The sequence below is a fragment of the Trachurus trachurus genome (assembly GCF_905171665.1).
Source record: "Trachurus trachurus genome assembly, chromosome: 23".
NCBI classification, from domain to species: Eukaryota; Metazoa; Chordata; class Actinopteri; order Carangiformes; family Carangidae; genus Trachurus; species Trachurus trachurus.
In genome coordinates this window covers 25,070,812-25,095,912 of record NC_139912.1, presented here as the reverse complement: position 1 = coordinate 25,095,912, position 25,101 = coordinate 25,070,812, and the positions used below count along the sequence as shown (strand labels likewise).

At 40.8% G+C, this 25,101-nt stretch overlaps 1 protein-coding gene across 1 annotated transcript in view; it reads right to left on the bottom strand.

Moving 5' to 3' along the window:
* Positions 1 to 20,687: 20,687 nt before the first annotated feature.
* Positions 20,688 to 25,101, bottom strand: part of LOC311006887 (copine-8) — a 108,502-nt gene continuing 104,088 nt past the window's right edge. The window contains exons 19-21 of the mRNA XM_083999898.1: positions 24,934 to 25,007; positions 21,564 to 21,775; positions 20,688 to 21,445 (exon numbers count right to left, since the gene is read on the bottom strand). Of these exons, the coding sequence (XP_083856024.1) occupies positions 21,587 to 21,775; positions 24,934 to 25,007 (263 nt within the window). The 3' untranslated portion in view covers positions 20,688 to 21,445; positions 21,564 to 21,586. The remainder of the gene's footprint in view (positions 21,446 to 21,563; positions 21,776 to 24,933; positions 25,008 to 25,101) is intronic.

Sequence of the window (25,101 nt, the reverse complement as noted above, 5' to 3'; positions counted from 1 at the left end):
CAAACATTATGTTCAACTGTAAAAGGCAGCAGTGCTGTCCGACCAAATGAAATTAGATAGAAACTAAGACAGACAAAGAGCAAAATATATTTCAAATGGAGAATCTGGTATTCTATAATACACCATGATATTAAATCAACTGTTTTGTTGCTCTCATAATAATGTATAGTTTTGATCGCTTTGGAAGTGAGTTCTCATTGTGCGACAAGAGAAAACAAAAGGCATGATGATTGCTCTCTTTCTAACCCATCTCATTACCAGATTCTAATTACAACAAGCAGTCTGGGGCCGACTCACAGGAGAGACTTTAATAAAATCTTACTGGGATGATTATACAAATGTTGATTAGACGATTCACACTCTGAGCCTCTGTGAAGGACGTACAATACTGTGAGCCGAGAGTGTGCAGGGTGTAAATTGCTGGAATAAACAGTATGTTATTTTTCTTTCAGTCTGTAGCTTTGAGTAAACCTCCAGGATCCTCTGTATCCCTTGACACTGTGCCATCGATTTTCATTATTATCCCCCCCCCCACCACTGCCCTCTGGCATTTAGAAAATCATGATGCTGTTGCAGTTGCTGATTATCTGATTAATCAATGATTGGATCTTGATAGAAAGAATATGGAAGTTCATTTATGACAAGATTTTGGAGCTTTTGTAGCCAAAGATAATGAGATAAGTACTAATGTTTTATAAAATCTGTCTTCTTTTTTTTCCATAATAGAACCAAACACTAGAAACATGCCATTCAAAGACCTGTGATGTGTTATTTTGTCATGACTATGACTGGGAAAACTACGTTTGCTTTTTCCATAGTTTTTGGTGCTCTACGATATGGAAGGGCCTACAATAACTGAAAAATACATACAAATCATGTTAACCAAGTCTAGTGTTCTCCTGAGCACATGGCAGCAAAATAAACAAGCTAGTAGCTCCAAGCCAGGGTCAGGGCCAGGGTCAGGGTCAGGGTCAGGGTAGAGTGGTGACCTAACAACATCTAAAGGAACTGAAGTGACATTTGCAGATACGTTTAAATGCTGTTTAATCTGCTGAAGCTGAGCAGCTAATTAGCTAACTGCCCTGCAAGCTGATACTATAAATACGCTTTAATGGGGGTTGTTGTTGTTGTTGTTGTTGTTCAAGTGTGTGGATCAAGCTGTTGATGTTTAACTAAGTCTCTGGTCTCATGTTGTGACTAAGAACTAGATTCAACAGGATTTGTTTGTGCACAACTTTGGAAATTGTGGTATAGGCAGTGGCCATTTTACATCTTGGTGCGGAGTTGTTATAAATCAAATATAGTTGTTGGAAGTATAAAGGTCTGTAAAACATCTGTACAATTGCAAATTGTTATTTCTGCACTTTGTATTTTGTATAAGACACAAGACGCCATTTAATTAGCTATTTTAGGTTGTGATAGGTTAAAGTGACCATAGGTACCATAGGTAACATCATCAAGATGGGGGTCAACAGCGCTTAATGCAACATCTCAATAACATCGACTCTATGAATAGACCAAGGTCGCTCTTTTCTACGGCGCTGACCTCCTTCCCAATGACAGCTAGCTGTTAGCATACTGACAGCTTCTGTCAGAGAGGGCTGCCTCGGTCATTGTGACGTGTGCCTCTGACTCACATGTGACCAGCAGCTTTGACAACATCACACTGACTGAGACACACACACACACACACACACACACACACACACACACACACACACACACACACACACACACACACACACACACACACACACACACACAGGCCATGAGAATCAGAGCTGAATACAGACATACAAAGCCGTGGTTATGTTTTTATGTTGTGCTAAGTATAAGTGGGACAGAACATTAACATGATAAATGTGAAATATTATAATATTTTTTTTTTTCTGTCTCATCTTTTTATTGTTTGTTGTTGTTGTTGTTGTTTTACACATAATGCATCTATTCATTTATATAGGCTACAGTACCTACAATAGAAGCACAATGTGAACTTGAACCCCTTATTCAAGCCCTTATTCCCAGAGCTTACATATTTATATACACCTATATACCTATACACACACATTATATATATATATATATATGTGTGTGTGTGTGTGTGTGTGTGTGTGTGTGTGTGTGTGTGTGTGTGTGTGTGTGTGTGTGCCAGTCTGAGCTAGGCCAGTTGTTCCCCCCTGTGTGTAGTGTTTATCCCAAGCTTAGTTAAATATGAGTCTGTAGCCTGTTAACTGACAGATATCGGAGGCGTATCTCATCTCACCCTCCAAGCAGAGAGCAAATTTGCTTTTGTGCTTTACCAGTGCAGAGAGACAGATGTGTAAATGTGAATCAGGACTGTCAGTTCAAAAGAGCATTTCGCACTTTCTCACTTGCAGATCACATCTTGGATTTGTTGTGTGCGCACTTAATAGTCCTGTCAGTAACAAACTTCCACAAAGGATGTGGAGCATTAAATTACAGGTCGGATAGACGGAGCGCTCATAACTGATTTGCTCAGATTGTACTGATTAATTATTAGAGATGTTCTTTCTCTACTTTACATTGTGTCTTTGCGTGTAGGCCTACATACACACATATGCATGCGAATAGTTTAGCATAACAGCAGTGCACCTTTCTGTTTGTCATCTTTTATTTTTTCGTTGAAGTGTCGGAGGCTCAGAGCAATTAATTAGATGCAGAGCCTTAAGAAAGAGCCATTTGCTTTCCCAGAGCAAAAGGTGAGAACAACACAACAGAAAAAAACACAGAGACAGATTTGTTTTTCAAATTGGATCAGTGTTTGTTACTTAATCAGTCACTGAGGTTGCAATGAAGTTGCTGGAGCAGAAAATAATTAAGATGAGAGGGATGGAGTGGGAGTACAGAGGATCAGGAAAGAGGAGAAAACTGATTCACAGGTACGATGTGACAGCAGTGAGAATCTCATTACAGAGGAGGGGACTGTAATTACTACAGTTGCAGTTTAGGTTAAATAAAATAAAAATAAAAAAGATACATAAGCTCATGGGCTATACCGTTTTATAGTTTATTACTTCTATATGACTTCTCTGTGACTTCACTGGAGGTGTTTCAGCACTTTCCCCCCCCTCAAATGATTATTTACAAACCTCTGAATGTGACTTGATGAAAAGATGAAAAGCCCCGGAGCTGTTTACAGTGTGAATTAAACCTGAAGCCTTGTGCTCACTGTGTACAGCTCCATTCACTTTCACAGTGTTTTCTAACGACTGATCTCACATTTACCTGATTAATTAAAGTGTGTGGCAGTCTGACAAGATCAAACGACTGCAGCAAGTGATCAACATCGGAGATGCAGGGTTTGACAGGATTAATATCGGGCTGTTGTGCTGTGAAAGTGCAGCAACTGAACGTGAACGTGCACTGGCGTTAGTCAGAAGTTGCTGAGCGCTCAATACACTGCAATGTAGGAAAACATAAATAGAGAAATGAAGAAAACATTGTCATTAGTTTGACAGCCACTTGATTTGCAGCATTTGTGTGCTTGTTGTTGTGTTGCGAGTGTGTTTGATCTCTCAGGGCCACCGTAGTTCATGGATTTTTAACACAGATGATCTCAGAGGTAAAATTATTCTGTTGCTTCTCATCTCAGAAGTTACACAAAGAATATTTGCATTTTTAGCCTGTGGCTCCTCAGCAGCATCAGAATTAAACAGCATCTTCATGCACATCACCATTATCACCACAACTGAATTATCATCACCGCTGAATTACCCTATTTTCTGACTCCAAGCAGCCGTAGTTTTGTATTTTTGCATAAGCCCATTCACATAATCGGCATTGGAATACAAACAAATTGGACAAACACGAGTGCATCCCGATGAAACTTCTTCTGTTAATGTGTAATTTGAATTACACATTTAAAAAAAGTTAAAAAAAGAGAGAGAAAATGTAAAAGTTCCTCCGATAACTCAAAAACTGTGTGTGCTGCAGCGCTGTGGGAGCAAATCAGTGTCGAAGCAACACGCTGCCTCTGACTCTCATTGACATTATTTCAAAAAGGCAAAGCACATGCCAGTCCTAATCATTATGATCACCCCGACAGTGCTTGTTCACAACAACACTTTTTCATTTTCCACTCTGCCTCCTCTGGTGGATGCGCAGGGGTCCTGAGACTCGGGAGCTTTGGGATAAACGCTTCTCTTTTGTGAGAAGTCATGATAATCTCTCAGTTTTCAGTTATTTCTCTGATGAGCCCAGTCTTTTGAAGTTTAACAAAGCTCCCTGCGCCCAGCATCAACTTATAATGATTGATGCCCTCGCTGCAAATAACCACTTTCCACAAACAAGCAAACATATTATGTTGTACAGAGAAATTGGAAAAATGATTTGATAACTGTTGGGCCATTGTGAAGCATACGTAGTCAGACTCTGCAACTTTAAAAGAGACAAAAAAACAACTGTGTGTGTTTTTTTTTTATTAGGCTAATCATGAACTTAATTTTGGGTCAATTTAGGTTAAAGGTCAAGAGCTTCACTATATGTTTAAAGAGGAACTATACAAGATTTCTATATTCTACCCCTTTCCCACAAATTAAAATAGTTCCCAGGTGTCTTAAAGACTTTGCTTTGGTCAAAATCCCCCAAGGATCAAACATCACAGCTCTTTTCATCCTCTCAAAACAGCCCTGTTCAGAACAGCTGGTTTCAGTGTCTGTCCCTTTAAATGTAAATCAGCCACTGCTCACCCCACCCCTCTCCTTCTACTGGTACCAGGGAGGGGTGGGGTTATGCAAATTTGAAAGCTAGTTGACTGGAAGATAACATAAAACCACATGGATTTGAACCTAGGGAGCCTGCACATTACTGATTTCTTTGTCAATTCTCACATTTTCGGGGCCAGAAGGCAAGATAAATATATGTTAAAGAGCCTTCAAAAAGTGATATTTTCATAATATGTGACCTTTAATTAAACAGCTTCGGAGTAATTGTGATGGTTGAATGACTTGTTACGGGGAGAATGGAGGCTCTCTGCCACACCTCTTGTCTCATGAGAAACATGGACTGCTTTACGGCACTATGACGCAAACACGCCCGGTAGTCTCTCTTGTTAATGTAGACATAGCTCAATGGATGCCTTCATGCCAGTTTTGTTGAAAACAAATGCACATGCATGGCCAGGAGGGGAGGGAGGAGGGTTAGCTGTTAGCTTTTACAAGAGTGAAAATACGCACTCTGAAACTATAGGGGGAGCTCTGTAGAGAAGAAAAGCGACCAAAACAGAGGAAAAGTGACTGGACTTGCATAGTTATTGCTTTTCAATCATCCACTCCAGTTTCCCATTTCCTGTCTATCTTCACTTTCTATTTAAAAAAAATTACCAAACAATATTATTTGTGGCCAAACTTCTTTTAGCTCTGTTTTGGTCCTCTCCAGCTTCATGCTGCAACAACACCTGGATCCCCTGCACAGTTTCTGTCATATCTGGGCTCTGACTGTCAACCTGAACAAAACTAAAATACTGATTTTCCAGAAGAGGTCTGGGAATCACAGCCTTAAACATCAATTCTATCTGGACAAAGTTAAATTAGAGCATGCAAAAAATTACACATATTTAGGTCTCAATCAGGTAATTTTCAAACGGCTGTGAATGAGCTGAGAGACAAAGTGAGAAGGGCATTTTATGCAATTAAAAGAAACATCAAATCAGATATTCCAATTAAAATATGGTTAAAAATCTTTAAATCTGGAATAGAACCCATCGCTCTATATGGCAGTGAAATAACGGGCCCGCTCAAGTACACATCTAAAATTCACTGACTGGGACAATCACCCAATGGAGAAATTCCATGTAGAATTTTGTAGATATATATTGCAGCTGCAGAGACACATCCCAAATAATGCCTGCCGAGCAGAACTGGGTCAGTATCCCCTACAAATTACAATTGAAATTAAAGCTGCAAGTGGCGATTACTGGCCCTCGCTCACCCATGCGATCGCGGGGCCTGAGGCATGTCGGGGCTGTGGCGTGAAGTTGAAAGTGAGAAAAAACTTAGAAGGAGGCCAAAAATGAAATGTTTCGTTCATCCACCAGGAGGCAGTCACCACATGTGGTCTGGTGCGTTCAGGGGCGGCCCCTCATCACTCATATGAAGTTTGGAATGAATCGGACAAAGCATGAAGGAGTTATGAGAGGTTGATGGTTCATCCACCAGGGGGCGGTAAGGTGATATGCCCAGGTGCGTTGAGGGTCATTCCCTTATCACACATGTGAGGTTTCAAACAAATCGGACAATGTATGATGGAGTTATGACAAGTTTATGGTTCGTCCACCAGGGGGCAGTAACGGGATGTGGGCTGTTGTGTTCAGGGTTGTTACATCATCAAATATGTGAAGTTTCGAGCAAATCGGACAATGTCAATGCAAAATATGTCATGTCCTGTGTCCACAAGGGGGCGACATGAGCGAGGTTGCCTACGAGCAAATGGAGGCGTAGAGGGCCGGCCTCTGGTCATGTACCTACATTTTGAAGCAGTTGGGACGAAGTACGTGGGAGATAGAGCAGCTGGTATATGCATGGCAAGGCATCAGAAATGGCGGCGGCCATAGCGGCCACGCCCTTTAACCAAGGGGGCAGTTGTCGGTCTGAGAAGTGAAGCTCACTTCCGCGTTCAAAAAACTGCAATCCCCTCGGCTGTCGCTGGGGGCTGGTGTCAGAAGGGAGCAACTCCAATTGAGCCCCATGTTAAAATAGCCGATTTTACAGCTTAAAAAAACATATTTACAGCCTGGTACATTTTATTTTTTTGGTCTCAACCGATAGTTTCTACCCCCGCACACACTCTGAGGGGGGTGAATTTTTTTTAAACTCTACCGTTTTACTGTTATTAGGTTTAAAGTTCTGGCCAATTAGGGCGCGGAAACGTTGAGTGACAGGTCAGGAGACCGCTGCTTCGAGGCCAGTGGGCGGGCCCTCGGCCTGCTAGTAAGTAAACCCAAACCAATGGGTGACGTCACGGTGCTACGTCCATTCTTTTTACAGTCTATGCCTTTGACCTACAGACCTGCAGACCTACAGACCTGCAGACCTACAGACCTACAGACCTACAGACCTGCAGACCTACAGACCTGCAGACCTACAGACCTACAGACCTACAGACCTGCAGACCTACAGACCTGCAGACCTACAGACCTGCAGACCTACAGACCTACAGACCTACAGACCTGCAGACCTACAGACCTGCAGAGCACAAACTGTAATCAGCGTGGTCTGTGGATGATCTGCAGCCAATATGAAGTCGATGGAGCGAAACCCCTAGGAGGAGTTCGTTTTCGATGGACCGCAATTCGTGGCGCCGCCACACGGGGGAGACAGTCAAGTCAAATCAAGATGCTTAAATGCTCCGCAAAGTTGAATGAAACTGCGGGGAGGATTTACCACTCATTTCCATTGATAAATAAAATTGACAACAGCTGATTGATCAACAGCTTTAAGTTGTCTGAGGAACCCTTTCCAGTTACTGTCAAATACAAGTGAATAAGTAAAGCCCAAAAACATGATTGTGTAGACTGAGATGTGTTTCCTGTGATGAAAACAACATTTGGATTGATCAAAAATAGATTGAATGTCTTGTGAAGAAAATCAATCAGTTTAATAAGCTAATGCCATTTGTGCGTGACAAGGATGTTTTATGAGAAGGAAAAATAATGATCTTAACATGAATCATTTTTGGAGCTGCATTTTACGGTGTGTGTTTGGAGGTCAGCCAAGTAAAGGCAACTTCTACAACTTTAAGTGCAACCGGTTAGAACTTCAGCTCCACTGAACATTCCTCTAATTTATTTGTACATCAACTTAATCAACAACCCCTCTCTTAGTGCGTGTGTAGTCAGCAGATCAGAGTTGTTGGCAAATGATCCTTTAACTAATCCAACACTCTCAACCCTGTCACTGCTCAGTCTCACACTCAGTCTCACCCCCCCCCCCCCCCCACCCCCACCCCCCCCCCACACACACACACACACACACATTTACATTTGCATGTAGCCTTCGTCTGCAGCTGGAGACCCAAAACACTGCAAAGTTCTGCATGTATCAGAAAAACAATAGTTTTCCCCAAAGTTCGTTCTCTCTCTCTCTCTCTCTCTCTCTCTCTCTCTCTCTCTCTCTCTCTTTCTCTCTCTCTCACACACACACACACACACACACACACACACACACACACACACACACACACACACACACACACACACACACACACACACACACACACACACACACACACACACACACACACACACACACACGAGGAGACTCCCAGCACCCCATGCACCTGCCTTCTGTCTCACTGCATAATGCATCGCTAGTCGAGGCGGAAACACACTCTCACACACGCAGCCTTACACACAGTTAGAGAGACACACACACAGAAACACTTAGCTGTGATACATAATGCATCAGGCCAGGTTAGGAAGAACAAGTGGCCTCATACTGTATGGACCAGTAATTGAGACAGAGGCAAGTTTCCTACTTTTCTACCCAGCAAGTACAATAAAGACCAGTGGTGATCTGGGGGGGTTGGCCCTTTATCTCACTTAGCCCTCTTAGTGTTGTTGTGTGTGGACAGTAATGAAGAAGCACAGTCATGTTGTAGCTTGGTCTTTGTGTTTAATTTGATTCAAGCAGCACCAGTGGAGCCCCAACACACAACTCCCTCTCTCCCTTTTCACCTCCATCATCTTGAGTTTGGCTGTGAATGTGAGATATTAAACTCTGCCTTCCCCCGATTTCAACTTTAACTATCTCAGCCTGTAATTATGACTCAAAAACACACAAATGTTTCTATTTCAAGAGCTATCTGTTGTCTTGAGATCACGACTTCATTGGGAAACAATGATGGTGGTTTGCACGCAGAGCGGGGACACAAAGAAACAGATGGGGAGGCAGAGGACACCGTATGTTACGGCCACACTCTGTGTTTGTATAGAGCTATCCCAGGTGTTGTTGTGTGTGTGTTTGTGCTTGGTGTGTGTATAGCAGTGTTAGAGTGCACTCCTTGGAACAAACTGTTTGATGCTGGAACATGAGAAAACAACAGAGAAGACAAGAACAGCTTTCAAAACACAGACTTGTTAACAAGTTGCAGAAAAGTATCTTAAAGGGATACAACACCATCTTTAATCATGCAGCTATTCAGTCTGATAGGATGAAAATAATGATGATGTCACCGTAATGACAACAGCATGGGCTTGGTCAATACACACTTTTAATTTTACAATAATTTCATATGGTCATATATAAGTTAGAGGATAGAACAAAAACAAAAAACAATTTAAGCTGATGGTTAAATTGATAAAAAATAAGTTGAGTCACAGTGACTTTGATCTTGACCTTGTGCCATATTTGAAGAAATTCTCTCAAAACCCGTGAGATGCATTGAAAAAGTTTGCTGTGAGGAAAAACTGCGCCTATCATTGACTCTAAAACAATATTTGTGCAAAATTTGAATTCAACAGTCTGTGAAGTCGGGGGTATTTTTGATGCATTATGGGAATTGTAGGATCCAGTTCAGGTAGTGCGGATGGGTGGTGTGCTGCATCCTGTTTACCCATGAGGATGACAATTGTTTCTAATTGCAAATTAATTGCAAATTAATACAAATTAAAATGAAGAACCATTAGTTCTTCATTGTCTTTTACAAAAATAGAAATCTCATGTAGACATTACATATGCTGTAAGAAAAATAACACATTACATAACGCACTTGAACCTGAATACACCAGCTACGTGCCGTCTCTTAGCACCTTTAGGGGAAAAAAATACAACCTGTGAAGAAAATCATCTATTTATATAAGAATGGTGGGAGTTCAGTGGGTGGAGTGGCCAAAACATATGTTTTTGTTTTATTCCCAGTGCACAGTAATTATAAAACCTGCCCACATTCATATCACACCTTCTAACATGTCTGTGAAATTTGATGGCGTTGTGACGGACGTGTGTGAGGGGATTTCGGTGGTCTTCAGACCCGTCCTGATACAACCGACCACCTGAGCTTCTGTCTTTATTTATTTATTTTAATTTCTGTGGAATATTCAAATGAGGTCCAACTTTAGCTCTGTCTCCGTGGCAGGTTGCTAAGCTACAGACTGTGTCAGGAAGTGACAGGCGAACATAATTACGACCCTGGTTGACAGACATCGACCACAGTGTTCATTAGGCTTACTCAAGCATTAAGACATCGAGTCTTTCTAAAGGACCAAAATCTCACACGACCTTTTGTATCAACTAATTACCACATAATCAATGGTGAATAAGTATTTAAACAATTAAGGAGCAAAGGAATCACATTTCCCGACAGTATGGATGGTGATGTAACAGCTGAGCTTTGTGCCTGTGTGTTGGCGTCTGATTATCTCATTATATTTCTGAGTCTTTTTTTAAGGGCATCATGTCATAAAGACACAGTCACATAATCACAGCTAATATATCTTAAATACATTTTAAATGAAGTTTGTCCTGCTATTTTCTCAGGTGTATCCTGCTCTGATTCAGTCTTTATGTTTTCCTCAATTGCTGCTAATGAGCAGCATTGCTCCTCTGTAATGTGTGTGTGTGTGTGTGTGTGTGTGTGTGTGTGTGTGTGTGTGTGTGTGTGTGTGTGTGTGTGTGTGTGTAGTATGTTGTTTTTTCTACACACCACTCTCTCTCTCTCTCTCTGTGCTGCCGCTGCATTAGATGTTGACTGACAGTGATATTAGCACCTTTCCCTCACTGCCTCTCTTCACCCCTCAATCAATCCATCTCCTCGCTTGGCCTCAAGGGATGCTGGGAAAATAAAGCTATTTATAGCAACCTGAGGCACGCATGAGGCTCTCCCATTTGTGCAGACGAAAAAACCCCCATTGCATTCAGAACGCTAATTGTTCTTGCGACTCTCTCCTCTTCCATAAAGCTTAAAGAAATAAAAGGTTGATGTATCTGTTAACAGTAGCACACAGTGCTGGCACTAATGGTCCATTTTAAAAGGCACAGTATGCAATGTTTCACCTCATACAACACAACACTGTTCTTCTCCTATTATAAAATAGGAGAACAGCAGCACCTCATGATACAGAGTTAGGTTTTGTTGCCAGGCGACATCTAGTGGCTAAAGCAATGATGACTTTTTTTCTTTCTTTTTTTTTTGTACCAGTATTTGAAGTGGGCGGAGCCTGTGTGGAAAAAGGTCATGCACATTAAGTATATTTGTGAACCAATCAGCAATCAGGATGTCACTGCAGTTTGTTTTTTAAAATGTTTCACTTCTATAGAGTGTTTGGTCTGAAACTCGGGTCTGTCAGTCACTCTTCTCTGCTGTAAGCCCAGGAGAAAACTTTCCTTGTATCCTACAACCTTTATCCAATGAGGAGAGAGAACGGCATAAAGGGGCGGTCCTCTCTGTGTGTGCAGCCAAGGGATGCGTGTGAATGTGGTGACGTAGGGACTGCTAACTCCATCCACAATTACTAAAGCTTACTTCTGCTTTCGTAATTGTGATAGTTTACTACATGACACTAACCTTGCAACATCAGTGTACCTACCGGCCGCTCCGGTGTCCCCTCTCTCTCTGCTGCACGGCGACACAAACACACTCCATAACCCCTAATCTTTTGTTCATGGCGGTTAAGACTACACAAACACACACGCCGTAACATCGTATATGTTATGTAACGTTTTTCACCGCTCCATTTATAGATTTTTCGCCTGCTTCGTTGTCAACAAATGCACATGGCTGAGAGGAGCGTACCGAAACAGCGGAAAAGCGAGCGGACATGCATAGTTCCACACATCTTCCGTGCACTGTCTTTTTGTGTAAATATCTCATGTTACAACATGAAAACCTGCAGCTTATATTCAAGTGCGGCTTATATATGTACAAAATCTATTTTCTTTTCAAATTTAGCTGGTGCGGCTTATATTCAGGTGCGCTTAATAGCCTAGTCGGAATATAAATATATCGGTATAAATACAATTGATTGTTGTTCATTTTGCTCTGACTATTTCCTGCTACAGAGAAACATTACAATTTGATTTTGCTCATTTACATCAAATGACTCTCAGACTGTCACATTGTGTTTTTTTTCCTTCACAATCTGTTTTAATCAAGGAGAAATCACGTTCACACTTGAGAAGCTGTCTCCACAGGCCATGACACAGCTCACACGTCTCATGTGTCACACACACATACACACATCAGCGTGGAAGCTCCCTCGCACACATCAGTGCATTTTATTTTCAGACTGCATCACTGTGTGTCAGCTGAGCTCAGACCAGCACCGTGGCCTCTGAACAGCTCCAGTAAAGTCACTGAGGACTCATAAAGCTGCCACACGGCGTGTAAATAAGCTTATTTTGACCTCGTAAAAAAGGACGGCTCAGCATAATTTGCATTCCCACATCTCAACCCACTTCAAGGACAAAAGACAGACAAAGGGTGGAATCACACAAAGTTACAAATGGCTGGTGTACATGCTCTTGAGTTGTTGCATCAGAACCCAAACACAGCCACATATGGCACGGATGTATGGAGCTAAAACCCTGCCATCAAGCAAAACTGAAAGAAAAAATGTTGAAAGCTTGAAACCCGTGTTTGAAAGCGTACAAAAGATTTGTAAGTGTAAATAGTGTTTTGAAAGGCTGAAATAAAAATTCAAATCTCTGAAAACATTATTTTGTATTTGAATTTTCACTTCAAATCTCTGCAGCGTTTCTTTTTTTTTTCATTTCACTTCTTTACAACTACAGCACTGTTTTTACAGTGTTTCAACAACATTCTGTCTACTAAGTCATACATTGATACCCAAAATTCAAATTTCACTCATTAACTCACCCTCATGTCGACTAAGGGCTGGGAGAGTCCTCCGTGCCTTCTCAGAGTTACGGGGGGGTCCGTGCAGCAGTATTTGTCCATATAATGGTTGTGAATGGTGCTCACTTTTCTTTGTCCAAAAAGACACACCAAAAAACATCCAAATACCTCCACACAGCTCGTCTGTAATGTCCCTCTTGTATTGAAGCCCCAACATGAGAAATTGTTCCGAAAAAAATTAAATAAGTCTATATTTTAAGCTTGTTTGTAGCGGAAGCTCCCAGTGTCTCAGTTCACTGCTCTTCCTGTGTCAGTGCAAATCTTGCGTGATTTGCACTGACCGGCGGAACAATTTCTCATGTCGGGGTTTTAATACAAGAGGGACATTACAGACGAGCAGTATGGAGGTATTTGGATGTTTTTTGGTGTGTCTTTTTGGACGAAGAAAAGTGAGCACCATTCACAACCATTATATGGACAAATACTGCTGCACGGACCCCCCCACAACTCCGAGAAGGTATGGAGGACTCTGAAAATTCTCCCAGCCCTTAGTCGACATGAGGGTGAGTAGATAATGAGTGAAATTTGAATTTTGGGTGAACTATCCCTTTAATATGACGTGAATTGTAATTTGTGCCAAGTAAATCTATAGTTGTTTCAAACATTTCTCAACACTCCAGAGTAAGATAGAAATAATGATTTCTAGTGGCCTTTGAGAAATATTTAAAGTGTGACAGGTTGATTAGATAATTAAATAATTAAAAAGGATTTAGAAACACCGAATCACCCCGAACACTCACATAATTGATCCCTTCATTAAATAAAATTTCATTTCATATCTTTTTTTGTTTTTGTTTGGAAGAACAAACTTTCTCTGAGTTGATGTCCCTTCCCTTCAGACATTCACTCCACAATTTCAGGCTTGATCTTCTGCAGGCCAAATGTGAAGATGACTGAGTGGATTTGTTCTGCATATGTATGCAAATCCAGACATCTAATAAGGTAAATTCATCAGGCAATTTTGTCCACTCTCTAAATTTACGAGTGACGGAGGGGAAGAAAATGGATGAGCCAACACCTGACATCCACCAGAGAGTTGATGGTGATTGATTGGACAGCAGGACACCTTGTGCATACCTGTTTACATCAGACCGTGTCACCATCTGCCAGCATTATTATAAACATAATGTGGACATATTTACTGTGGGTGTCTCTCTTTAATTCACACAAATTGAGAAATCCACTTGAAAATGTCAACAATGTGTTCAAGTCCTCGCTAACAACCTGGAAAATGTTCACTCCACTTCAGCTCCTTATTATACCCTCACTCTAAATATGTAAAAAGATGCAAAGATCTGTCTAAATGATTGATTTCCTTCATTTCCCAGAATACCTTCAAACAAAACCAGAGGCCAGAGGGATAATGATACTGATGACAATTCTCCAGATTTCAAAGAAAGATTTTTGAATATAATAGTTTTGTCTTTCTGACTCTGCACCAATGTGAGTGAAGTCATAAAAAGGCTGTGTGTTTGTTACTTTGACGTCTCTTTGTTGACGCCCTCCATGAGATAATTGGCAATGAAACCAGATGTTGTTGGCTCTCCGTCCTCCTCGGCGCAGCACACTGTTTAACAGAGTGACAGTCTGATGACAGCTAGTCATCAGACTGCATGGGACACATCTTCACGTGTTTGCCATCAAGCCACAGATGCATGCAGAGTGAGTGGGTGGCTGAAGGAATCGCATTAATTGCGTCTTGCATACACAGGCAGGTGAGGACTAATGTCACCAAGTAAACAGCAGCTCATATGGATGGTGATTAGTGAGTGAGAGTGAATGTTGGGAGTGTATATACTGTAGTTTGACAGAAAGTTGTGAGATCTTGCTCGGAAGTGAAGCTGCTGTAACAGTTTACATGAAAACTCATATCAAACCTCATTGTTTTGAAATGAAAATAATCTCTAAATCCTAGATCAAGTCATTCACAACAGTAACACAAAAATCTACCAGATATTTTGGAGCAAAAATTAATTTCCTGCCCATTTAGTAATTTAACAAACAACTCAGTTCGGGTTTGCACCTAAGCTGCAAAAAAATACAGCTACCATGAAAGTACCAAAAAAGTGCACGTTCTCAAATGACCACAAGAGGCTAGCTCCAAAAGACTCCCATGTTAAAATGACAACAGAAATAAATGATAAAGCCTGATTTCTAAAGCTCATTTCCTCACTTCATGACGACTGCACAGGGGGTGATTTTTTCTGTATAACTGAGGGTGTAGCTGCTTCGAGTGACAGTTGGGTAAACGCACGCATGCCACTGGCTGAAGCATCGACCAAATTCTAATGCTACATTTAATTGCACTTGGAACTTGGAAAGATCTGGGTCAGAAATTTCGACTTCTGAGGTAAATGTGTTTTATTGCACAACATCGGAAAACATCCAACAGTCACAATAAGGTGATGTTTGTTTGGATGTCTTTTGAGCACCAAAAAGTACCGCTGGGGAAGTACATCAGCTACATAAGGGAGAGAGAGAGAAAGTGTGTTTTTCAGCCCTACTACATACGCGCACAGACCCTTTAAATCACAAATTAACAGAGTGTGAATGAAAATGCCACTGCAAACTTATTCTACACTTTTAGTAACACAAATGCTAAATTAGCCGACACATAACAGTAAAAGTTGAGGAGAAAGTGCAACGCCATTTTGCGTTGACATAATTCCAGCTGACTCGGGCTGCTTTTCAGAATAAATGCACTTGGTTAACTGCAACAAACTTAATGTCTGTGTCATTGTTTGTATGGAAAGTAGCCTAATAAGGTAGCTAGTAAGTACATGTGTCCCCCCTTTAAAACTACAGTTAAGTAGAGGTGGGATAATATCTGACAGTAATATTCTCAGCTATCAGGATGATTACGAGACGAGTGGAATCAAAGTTGTCTAACTCCGCAAGAAAACAAATAAGTGTATTTTCCACAATGATCAACATTGTTTTTTGAAGTTATAAATAACCTTGGTTATCAACCTGTGTACACTCCATCCCTGTCACTCCGAGTGAGACTGTCAGCATCCCAAACTGCTGATCAAAACAAGTTGAATCGTGACTTTTGAAAATAAGGGATCTCAGCACCTGCCACAGTACTCGATGAGTGACTGAGTGTTGATGAAAAACACCATCAACCCCCAGCAGATTCTGTGTGACAGTCTCACTAATTGCCTCTTTCAGCAGGCACCGTATAACCTGGATGGAAACTGAGAAACAAATATTGTATTCCATAGGACATAGATGCCACCTCAGCAGACAGATGACAGGTTAGGACTCACAGCAGACATGGTGGTAAATCAGGAGGATTCACGGACACCGAAATATGAGCCAAAGACAACATGTTTGATTTTACTCAACACTGCACAGTTCATGATTTGCTGGAGCTTTTAGTGCTCCACTCAAGTCTGGTGTTGTTGGTGTGTGAAGATTGTGTGTCTTCTCAGAGGGTTAGACCAGATATCACTCTTGCTACACTGTGAGTGGAGAGAGCAGAGGAAAAACATTCATCAAGAGAGAGAAATCACTGAACAAAATGTCCAGAAAATGTGTTTAATATGAATATTTATTTAAAAATCCATAGTTCAATACAGAAATAGTCATCTATTATATGTATGATCAGACAATCAGTACTTCAGTCATGCTTTCTCTGATTAATCACATTTTCAAAAAAGTACAAGATATTTTTTTTTTTACATAATTGAACCTGTGCAAAGAAAATACACTAGAAAGCAATAGAAACACTGACACAAAATAGATAACAATTAATTCTTTTAAACAATTCATTTTTATGAAGAAGGCATCGCACAATTCCAAGAAAATCAGTGAAAGATTTAAGGCCATTTTGTACAGTTACTTTTCATATAGATTTTTATATTTCAAAACACTCAGTTTATAACAAAAGGAACTGGTGCATCCTTTGTAAAACTGTACATGCAAACATAGTGCACGTTGTTAAGAAGATATGACAAGCATACAATATATTATTTGGATAGCTTTAGTAAACAAAGATCTTATGTGTAACACTATTAAAACTCTCTTATAAAGGTGCCTCATAGGCACACATGCACACACACACACTCGCAGCCACTCACACACATAGTGTACTTGTATCAAACACACACATTTACACAGACTCGTGGTTTTATGGGGCATGGAAAAGTTAGTGAGCTGTTGCACATGATTACAAAGTAAAAGCATATTTTAAAATAAACATATCTATATATTTATGTGTATTTGTCCACCAAAAATGTACAGATATTACTTTTCTTTGTGTATGTTTTACAGAGGCAAAGAAAGGCCGAAATAATTTAAATTCTAAAAGCAATTGAATAAATATTGAAAATTGAATGAATCAGTTTTTACTGAATTGAAACTGAATAGCCTACCAGGACTACTAAACTTCTCTGTCTGATTTTGTGAACCTTAAAAATAAATAAATAAATATTTTTTCACAATTAAATCAGGACATTAAAACCACAGAGAACTGGAAAATATTTGATTTTAGTTTTACAAATTTGGTGGAATGTGAATTGTAAATTTAAGTATTTCATAATCATTTTGTTGTTGCTCATTCCTAAAATTCCAATCCTTATGACCCTTTTTGGCTTCCATACTACGTCCCGCCCTGGTCGACAAGCCTTGTCATGGAATTTGATTAAATGATTATGTAGTTATAAATGTATTTTCCTACCCTGAAAGGCTTTGCTGAAGAACACATAAGTAAGAATCAGGAGGTAGTTGGCTGTTCAAATAGCATGACAAAGCCTGTAGGCTGTTGGTATGATGGTCCTGGGTCTGAATCTGGCCAATTAACAAGAAAAACATGTTGAGAAAGTGGAAAAATAAAGCTCTTGAAGCAAAGCGAAAGTTAAATTTTATGCTGACGATGTGACAATATTGCTGTGTAACTGACATTACAAAGCCAGTTTGCTAATCAATGCCTTGGGCAAGAAAATTAAAACCAAAATAGATCTTTTTAATTTATCTCCATAAGGGATTCATGCTAAATTGTGAGCAGGGAATAATATCAAAAACTTGGCTAACTCCAAGTGAGAGTCCCACCCTCTCTGCCCTTCCAATCAGCACAGACTAAACTAAAACCAACTCCGACCCCCGCAGTGTTGGATCTCTGACCGTCTGGAGGAAGAGCATTTTACGGTCTATCTGCTGAGGCAGTAATGAGCTCCTTATTTTGACCTGCAGTCCTAATGATGTGTCCACCTACGCTGTGAACACAGTGGGTAGCTATAAAAGTGTGACCGCACACACACACACACACACTCATACAGTCAGCCCTGCTGTATCAGCACTCTGCTACAGTAGCAACTCATGTGGACACCGTGAGAATAGAAAGACAAACTTGGGAATGTCGAGCAACTAGACAAGGCAGCAATGATGATCAAGACAAACAGTGTAAAAAAATAGTGTCACTTTGCATGGTGGAAGTCTCTGGTGTCATTTTTCTTGTGTTAATGTAGCGATAAGACTTTGGGATTACATCATTTTCAGTTTCATGTTTTCTACACTGGCTCAGTGTACTCTTTGAACATCTCTTCACAAAGGCAGATGGAGATGAAAAAGAGAAAGATAAACCAATTTAAAACCTACATACTGTAATGTGTAATATTTTGAGCCTTAGTCACACTGTGACTGACAAACCTTTAGGATAAAAACAGCATGGTTTAATAAGTCATAGATGCACAGGTCTGTTAATCTGATCAGGTGGGAAATTTCATCAGTATTGTCTGAATGGCCACAACTGTTTGTTGAAACGATGGATAAAAGTGATGGATGATGTGGTGGTCATGCGCTTTACAACAATTTACAATACACTTAACATTACAGCATAACGTTAAATAGAATCTATTTAACTTATGAATATGATTCATATGATATGGATAAGAGTTAATGAATTTGGAGAGCAACGTTGTTAGCTTGTAAATTACATGTATATGTAATACATCATTTACTCAACTGCACTCAATAATACTATAATAATTTGTACTATATACCATAGTATTTCAATAATAATAGCAGTAAACCTGTTTATGCAGTACTCAGATGATGAATGACTTTACACAGTGTCTACTAAGTCATCACATTGATACTTCTGGTTTTGACTTGGTATTTAAAGCAGAAGTAAGCGATGCGGTGGTTTTGGCTAACTTCCTGTCAGCCGATGGAGTTAGCAGTCCCCGCCCTCCTCATTGGATAAAGGTTGTAGGATACAAGGAAAGTTTTCTCCTGGGCTTACAGCAGAGCAGAGTGACTGACAGACCCGTGTTTCAGACCAAACACTCTATAGAAGTGATTGCTGTCGGAAGATATAACTATTTAAGACTTATATTAACACAAACATTCCGCTTACTTCTGCTTTAACTGTGTAAAAATGGAAATAACATCTGCATCAGCATTAGGTTCACTATTAATAATGTTTGTAAAATATTTTTTTGTATGATGAAGCAAACCACTGTAAGTGTTGATACAACAAACAGAGCGAGCACTGCAACGCTAAAATAACCTTCACATTTTTGGTGCTGCAATGATAAATGTTAAATGCTCCTGTATTCCCACTGTTTTTAAAGACTTTTTTCTTTTTCTTTTTTTTTTAAACATTCCACCTCATTTTGTTTTAAAGACATAGTTGTTTCATACAAACACACAAATCTCATTCACATTATCATGATCGCTACGACACAGATCCTTTCACTCTTCACTAAAAACGATCATTCGATGTTACACTGGAAACTTGTCGGTGACTGACAGAAATCACACAAATCATCCTTCAAGACGTGATTGGCACATAAAAATACACATCATAAAAACAAACATATAAAAAGCTATATCAAAGGTGCAATTGAAAAGTACACAATCGAAGAAAAGAAAATGGAACAAAAAAAAGCAAACGTAGGGAAAATGTGTTTTTCTCTGCATTTTTGACCACTGGGCTCTTTTTGCTCAAACAGCTTCCTGTTTGAGAGCAGCTGCTATCATTTTAAACATGGGGCAGGGACGTGGGTGTTTGACGACATAGTGAGACGAAACCCCCTGGGCACGTGGGCATCCTATTGCCAAGGCAGTTTGGAGACGAAGACACATACACAGAGAGACAGACAGAGTAGCTATGTTCCCATTCAACAGGCTAAAATGCTACACAAAAGATCACATGATCTGAATCTTCATAATCTTGAGTTGAACAAACAAACTGGCCTTTCTGAAACTGTTACTGGTGATGCAACATTTAACTGTTTCCTCTAAAGGCACAACTAATGAAAAATCATCATGATCATAATGCACACACTGGCTTTTGAAGGCAACAGACACCGTTGTACAGGGAATTCACATCTCTGGATTATGGAGTTGATACATTTTAAATTTCTTGACCAATTCTTCAACCTTTGACTGTCAAGCATTCAGGTAGAAATCAGAAATCCAAAGTATGTTATGTAATGCCTAATAAAACACAAACAATAGTTGAATGGAAACACAGCTAGATAAAGTGACAGAGGCATAAAAGAAAGGAGAGAGAGAGAGAGAGAGAGAGAGAGAGTCAGAGACAAGAGGGGAGGCAGACTTCTCAGGCCTGAGAGCAGTACAGTACAGACAGACAGACAGACAGACAGACAGACAGACAGACAGACAGACAGACAGACAGACAGACAGACAGACAGACAGACAGACAGACAGACAGACAGACAGACAGACAGACAGACAGACAGACAGACAGACAGACAGACAGACAGACAGACAGACAGACAGATAGACAGACAGACAGACAGACAGACAGACAGACAGACAGACGGAGAGACAGACAGACAGACAGATGGCTGATGGGTAGAGGTAGTGCAGGGCCACTAAATGCATGCACTTGACTGAGGCTACACTCATGCAAAAGGTTAATACAAACACTAGAGTCCAGTACAGTATGGTACAGCACGGTACGGTACGGTACGGTACGGTACAGAAGGGCTACCAGGACCAGGACCAGGACCAGGACCAGGACCAGGACCAGGACCAGGACCAGGACCAGGACCAGGACCAGGACCAGGACCTGCACTGCTGCTACCTGACACCTGTCAGGAGAGAGAGACTGACAGAGAGAGAGAGAACCAGATAGAGAGTGAGAGTACATGAGAGTATTACAAGCTTCATATTGAAACTATGTGAATATAAAAGTATCAACAGTAAAAATTCTTCTTAGCATTTACTGTAAACAATGAGTGAGCTGGAGAGAGAGAGAGAGAGAGAGAGAGAGAGAGAGAGAGAGAGTTCTACATGTCCAGTTATTTACAGGAGAAGTTAGTGTTCATTTAAGATCAAGTGATTCCTTTGTTTTGTCTGGAGACATTCTCTTTACAACGTTTCTTCTTTCTTTCTTTCTGTCCTCCATCAGGTGGATCAGACCGATTAAATCTTTCTCCAGACTCTCCAAAGTCTCTCCAAAGCCTGTCCAGGTTTTCCAGGCAATAACAAAAAAAAAAAGATCCAGACAGCAACAGGAATGCTTGACAGTGGAAGTAAACAGACTCTCATTGGCTTTTTCTGCCCTCGAAAGCGTCACTCTCTTGGCCCGACATGCAGCCTCCTGAACACAAGAAAGACCAGCGTGACCCACCACATCAAGGCATGGAGAGTGGCTTTAAGGAAAATGGAAGTATTTTGCACGTTAAGTCGGTTAAGTTGACCCCTGACTCCTTAAAAACCTTTTTTTTCTCTGCATGGCTCCTCATATCATGGTTTGGATTGGCTGGCTGGGTGGTGTGTAGGGTGGTGGCGCCGGCGACGGCTTGATCCCGCGGGTCCTCATGTAGGACAGGAACTGGTCGGGGATCTCGGCCAAGACGTCTTTGGCAAGTCGGGCCATGCTCAGGATGTGGTTGCCCGTCCTGTCGATGTAGTCTCTGAACGGGACGAACTAGGGAGGAGAGGACACAAACACCACGGAAGTGACATTTTGAAAAGACGAAGAAGGAAGCAGAGGTTGAGGAAGTGAACTGACGGTCACTCCACAGTTGTTAGCACATCTGGCTAACTAGCTCACTACTTACATATCTAAGTGAGATTTACTGTCAATGTCTTGTAACAAATCATAATCACATTTAGTGAAACGGCAGGACACATTAACCCTATTTACAGCTAGCATGTCTTATTTTTACACAATGCAAACAAGCTAGCAAAAAAGATAACTTAATAACTTAGTCCTATAATCACATAATACTGGGACTAACTAGCTCAACACTGAACAGTGTTTTGTTGCAGTGTTTAAAAAAAAAAGTTTTCTGTAGGTGAGGATGAAAACTTTTTGCCTGCAATATGAATCTTCAGCCTCGGCCTTTTACCACAGTCGGGTGAATATTTTGGAGCCCCTTTACAGAGCTCTGGTTTGAAAATGAGTCAGGTGGCGGGGGGATGAGGGCCCACTTTTTCAAAAAGAAGTACAGGGTTTCAAGTGGTAAATCTGCCACCATTATCCCTGAAAAATGCACCGCACCAGATTGGAAACCATAAGAGGTGCAGTAGCAGTTAGAGTTAAGGGTAGAGGAGCTCAGGGGATAGTCAGATGAGAGGAGCAGTAATGGGTGAGGGTGAGACAGATGGAGTACAGGTGGAAGAAAAAGGGTGAGGAGAAAGAAGAGCAGAGGAATGAGGGTGAAATATATCAGAGCAAAACATCCAGATGGGTGCAGAGCCAGCAGTAACTCTACAGATTTGAACAGGGGATCAGCATGGCTAAGTTCCACAACAAGTACATTCAAGAAGTGGTTGATAACAAATCCGAAACCCAACTCAGCTTTTTTTGCAATTGATCCTGTGGACTTAAAAGAACGGGTGGGTAACAATTGTTTTCAATTCCAGTCTCAGTTTCACGGCCGTCAGAGACTAATGTCCTGATTTTCATGAATGTAGAGTCTGAACCTCACTGCCTCCAGCTCACTGGGCCTTCTTTTACTGGGAAATGGGACCAGGAAAGCTGTGGTTCAAAAATCAGTGGCCAAGTGTTTTAATGAACGTAACTGTGTTTATGTAAATAAAAGAATTGATTTCAATAATTTGGCTACAATGAACCTGGTGAACATACAAAAACAAGCATGTTGTTCATTGCTGAGTGGGTCACTGGGTCATTACTTCATTGTTAATGATGTATGTGACATTATTTATTTCACCGATCAAGACTGCACTTGGCCATGATGTGATTTCACTATTTTGATTCATTGTTCACTGAAAACTATGAAGATAAGACAAAGTTGTGATAGAAGGACTATTCAATTGAAATGGCTCCCTTACCTGTAGATGTACAGTACCTACAATTGGCTACATATCTGGATGAACATGTTATTTTCTCAACAGGCTTTTATCATACACTGAGCTACAAACTGTTGTTGGAGGGTCACTTTTCACAGTTTATCTGAAGAACCCTCGTGCACATGTTGTTCTCTAACTATCAGGCTGTTGCAACTCGTTATTTACATCCCATCTCATTACCTCCTTCACAATCCTAATCCACCTGTTGATTTTATAGATGCGTATCCTGTCACAAAGGTTATCATGTCGCAGGTCATCTGCTCTTATACAGATGATAGGTTACAGCTGAGCTCAGTGAGGATGGATGCAGAGACGTCTCTGTTTCATTTACCTAATGAGATATTGTTACCTACAGTCACAGAATCGTATGAGGGGCCAATTTGTGTTGGAAACTCTCGCTGTAAAACATAAACCTCGCCATGTGTCTCTGGGTTATTAGCATGCTGGTAATGAGAGCCTGTAGGCAGAGCTGATGTAATGTTCTCGCACTGAAACTTAGTTTTTCTCCATCTCCAGGTTTTTCTCTTTCTGTGTGTGTGTGTGTGTGTGTACTTCAGCTTGTTAAAAAGCCAGTTAACGAGTGTGTCTCTCTCGCCCATGTGGGATGAGGGAGCAAGATATGACAGCAGCAGTATAAAGGTCATGGATGGTGGGAAACGTGACTTAGCCGCAGCACAACAAAACAAACGTCTCATTCTGAATATCTGCATTCCTTTTCTTTGCTTTGATGCGAGGGAACTTACATAAATATGAAATTAATTCTCGTCTCCCAAACTGCAGTAATTGAAAGGTGGCCTTTGATGTGGCTCCTTTTCACTTTTCTCTGTAGCACTTGACAGGTCTGACTGGCTGCAGACCTCATGCAGCCCTGTGGGCCCTTTAAACCAGGACCCGGGGGTCAGAGCTCAGTGTCTGTTCATACACTTTAATGAGAAGGTGAGACTGAGTGAAAGACAGAGAAACAGACATTTGGCAGACTCTTCACAACAACTGGGCAGCAGGCAGTGATATGTGTGTCTATGGGTTTGTTTGTTTGGCCATATGGGGTCTGGTGCACCAGAGGGTCAAGGTGACGGTGTCTGTCTGCTGGGACAGAGCTGGACAGGACTCACCTTTAGCAATACAACAGTAACAGTAACAACAAGTCACTCTAATCCTTCTGCACTGCCAAATAAATCCTCTGTGTTGTGATTGTTGGGAAAAATGTCTCTTTATCATTCTGAGGTTTGATACTTTTGCATAAATGACACTTGGATCAAGATGACTGGCAGCAGCATAATGACATGATATATTTTTTTTTCCAGGGCTGGATTGTCTGTGGGTCAAAGTGGATGACTACCCTGGGGCTCCAGGCAAAACTCTTTGTACTGATTTAATCGTAATTTATTTTGAGAATATTCACCTGCTGCACCGGGTCCTGCTTTATTACTGTATCTGGAGATCTCATATTGACTGACGTTTACAACCTTTACTACTGTATTTAGGAACTGGGCTTCTAAGATGAATAAATGTACTGTATGTGTCTCATGGAGCCAACATGGGGATAGGTGGAATTGTAGTAGTAAAACAAACTGGATGAGAATGGCCAGCAGGGGAGCGGTTAATAAGGGCCTAGAGATTTATATTTATTTCTACCTGGTTGTATCAATTCAGCCTTGATGTAGAGTATAATATCACAGGAGACTCTCTATGCCCCAGTGACAGAGCTAATGTATAATCCTGGATGTGGTTTCATGTTTGATCTCTGTCAAAACAATCAGCAGCATGTACCTGAACGATATCTCTCTCAGCGTATCTTCCTCTGGATGAAATTCTGACTTCATCGCCGTCCAACTCAACCATAGCTGAAGAGAAGAAAAAAACAATTAAAAAAAAAGCACAGAGGGGGATAGATGGGAAAGGAAAACACAAATCTGGTAAGCGTGTGTCAGTCATTAC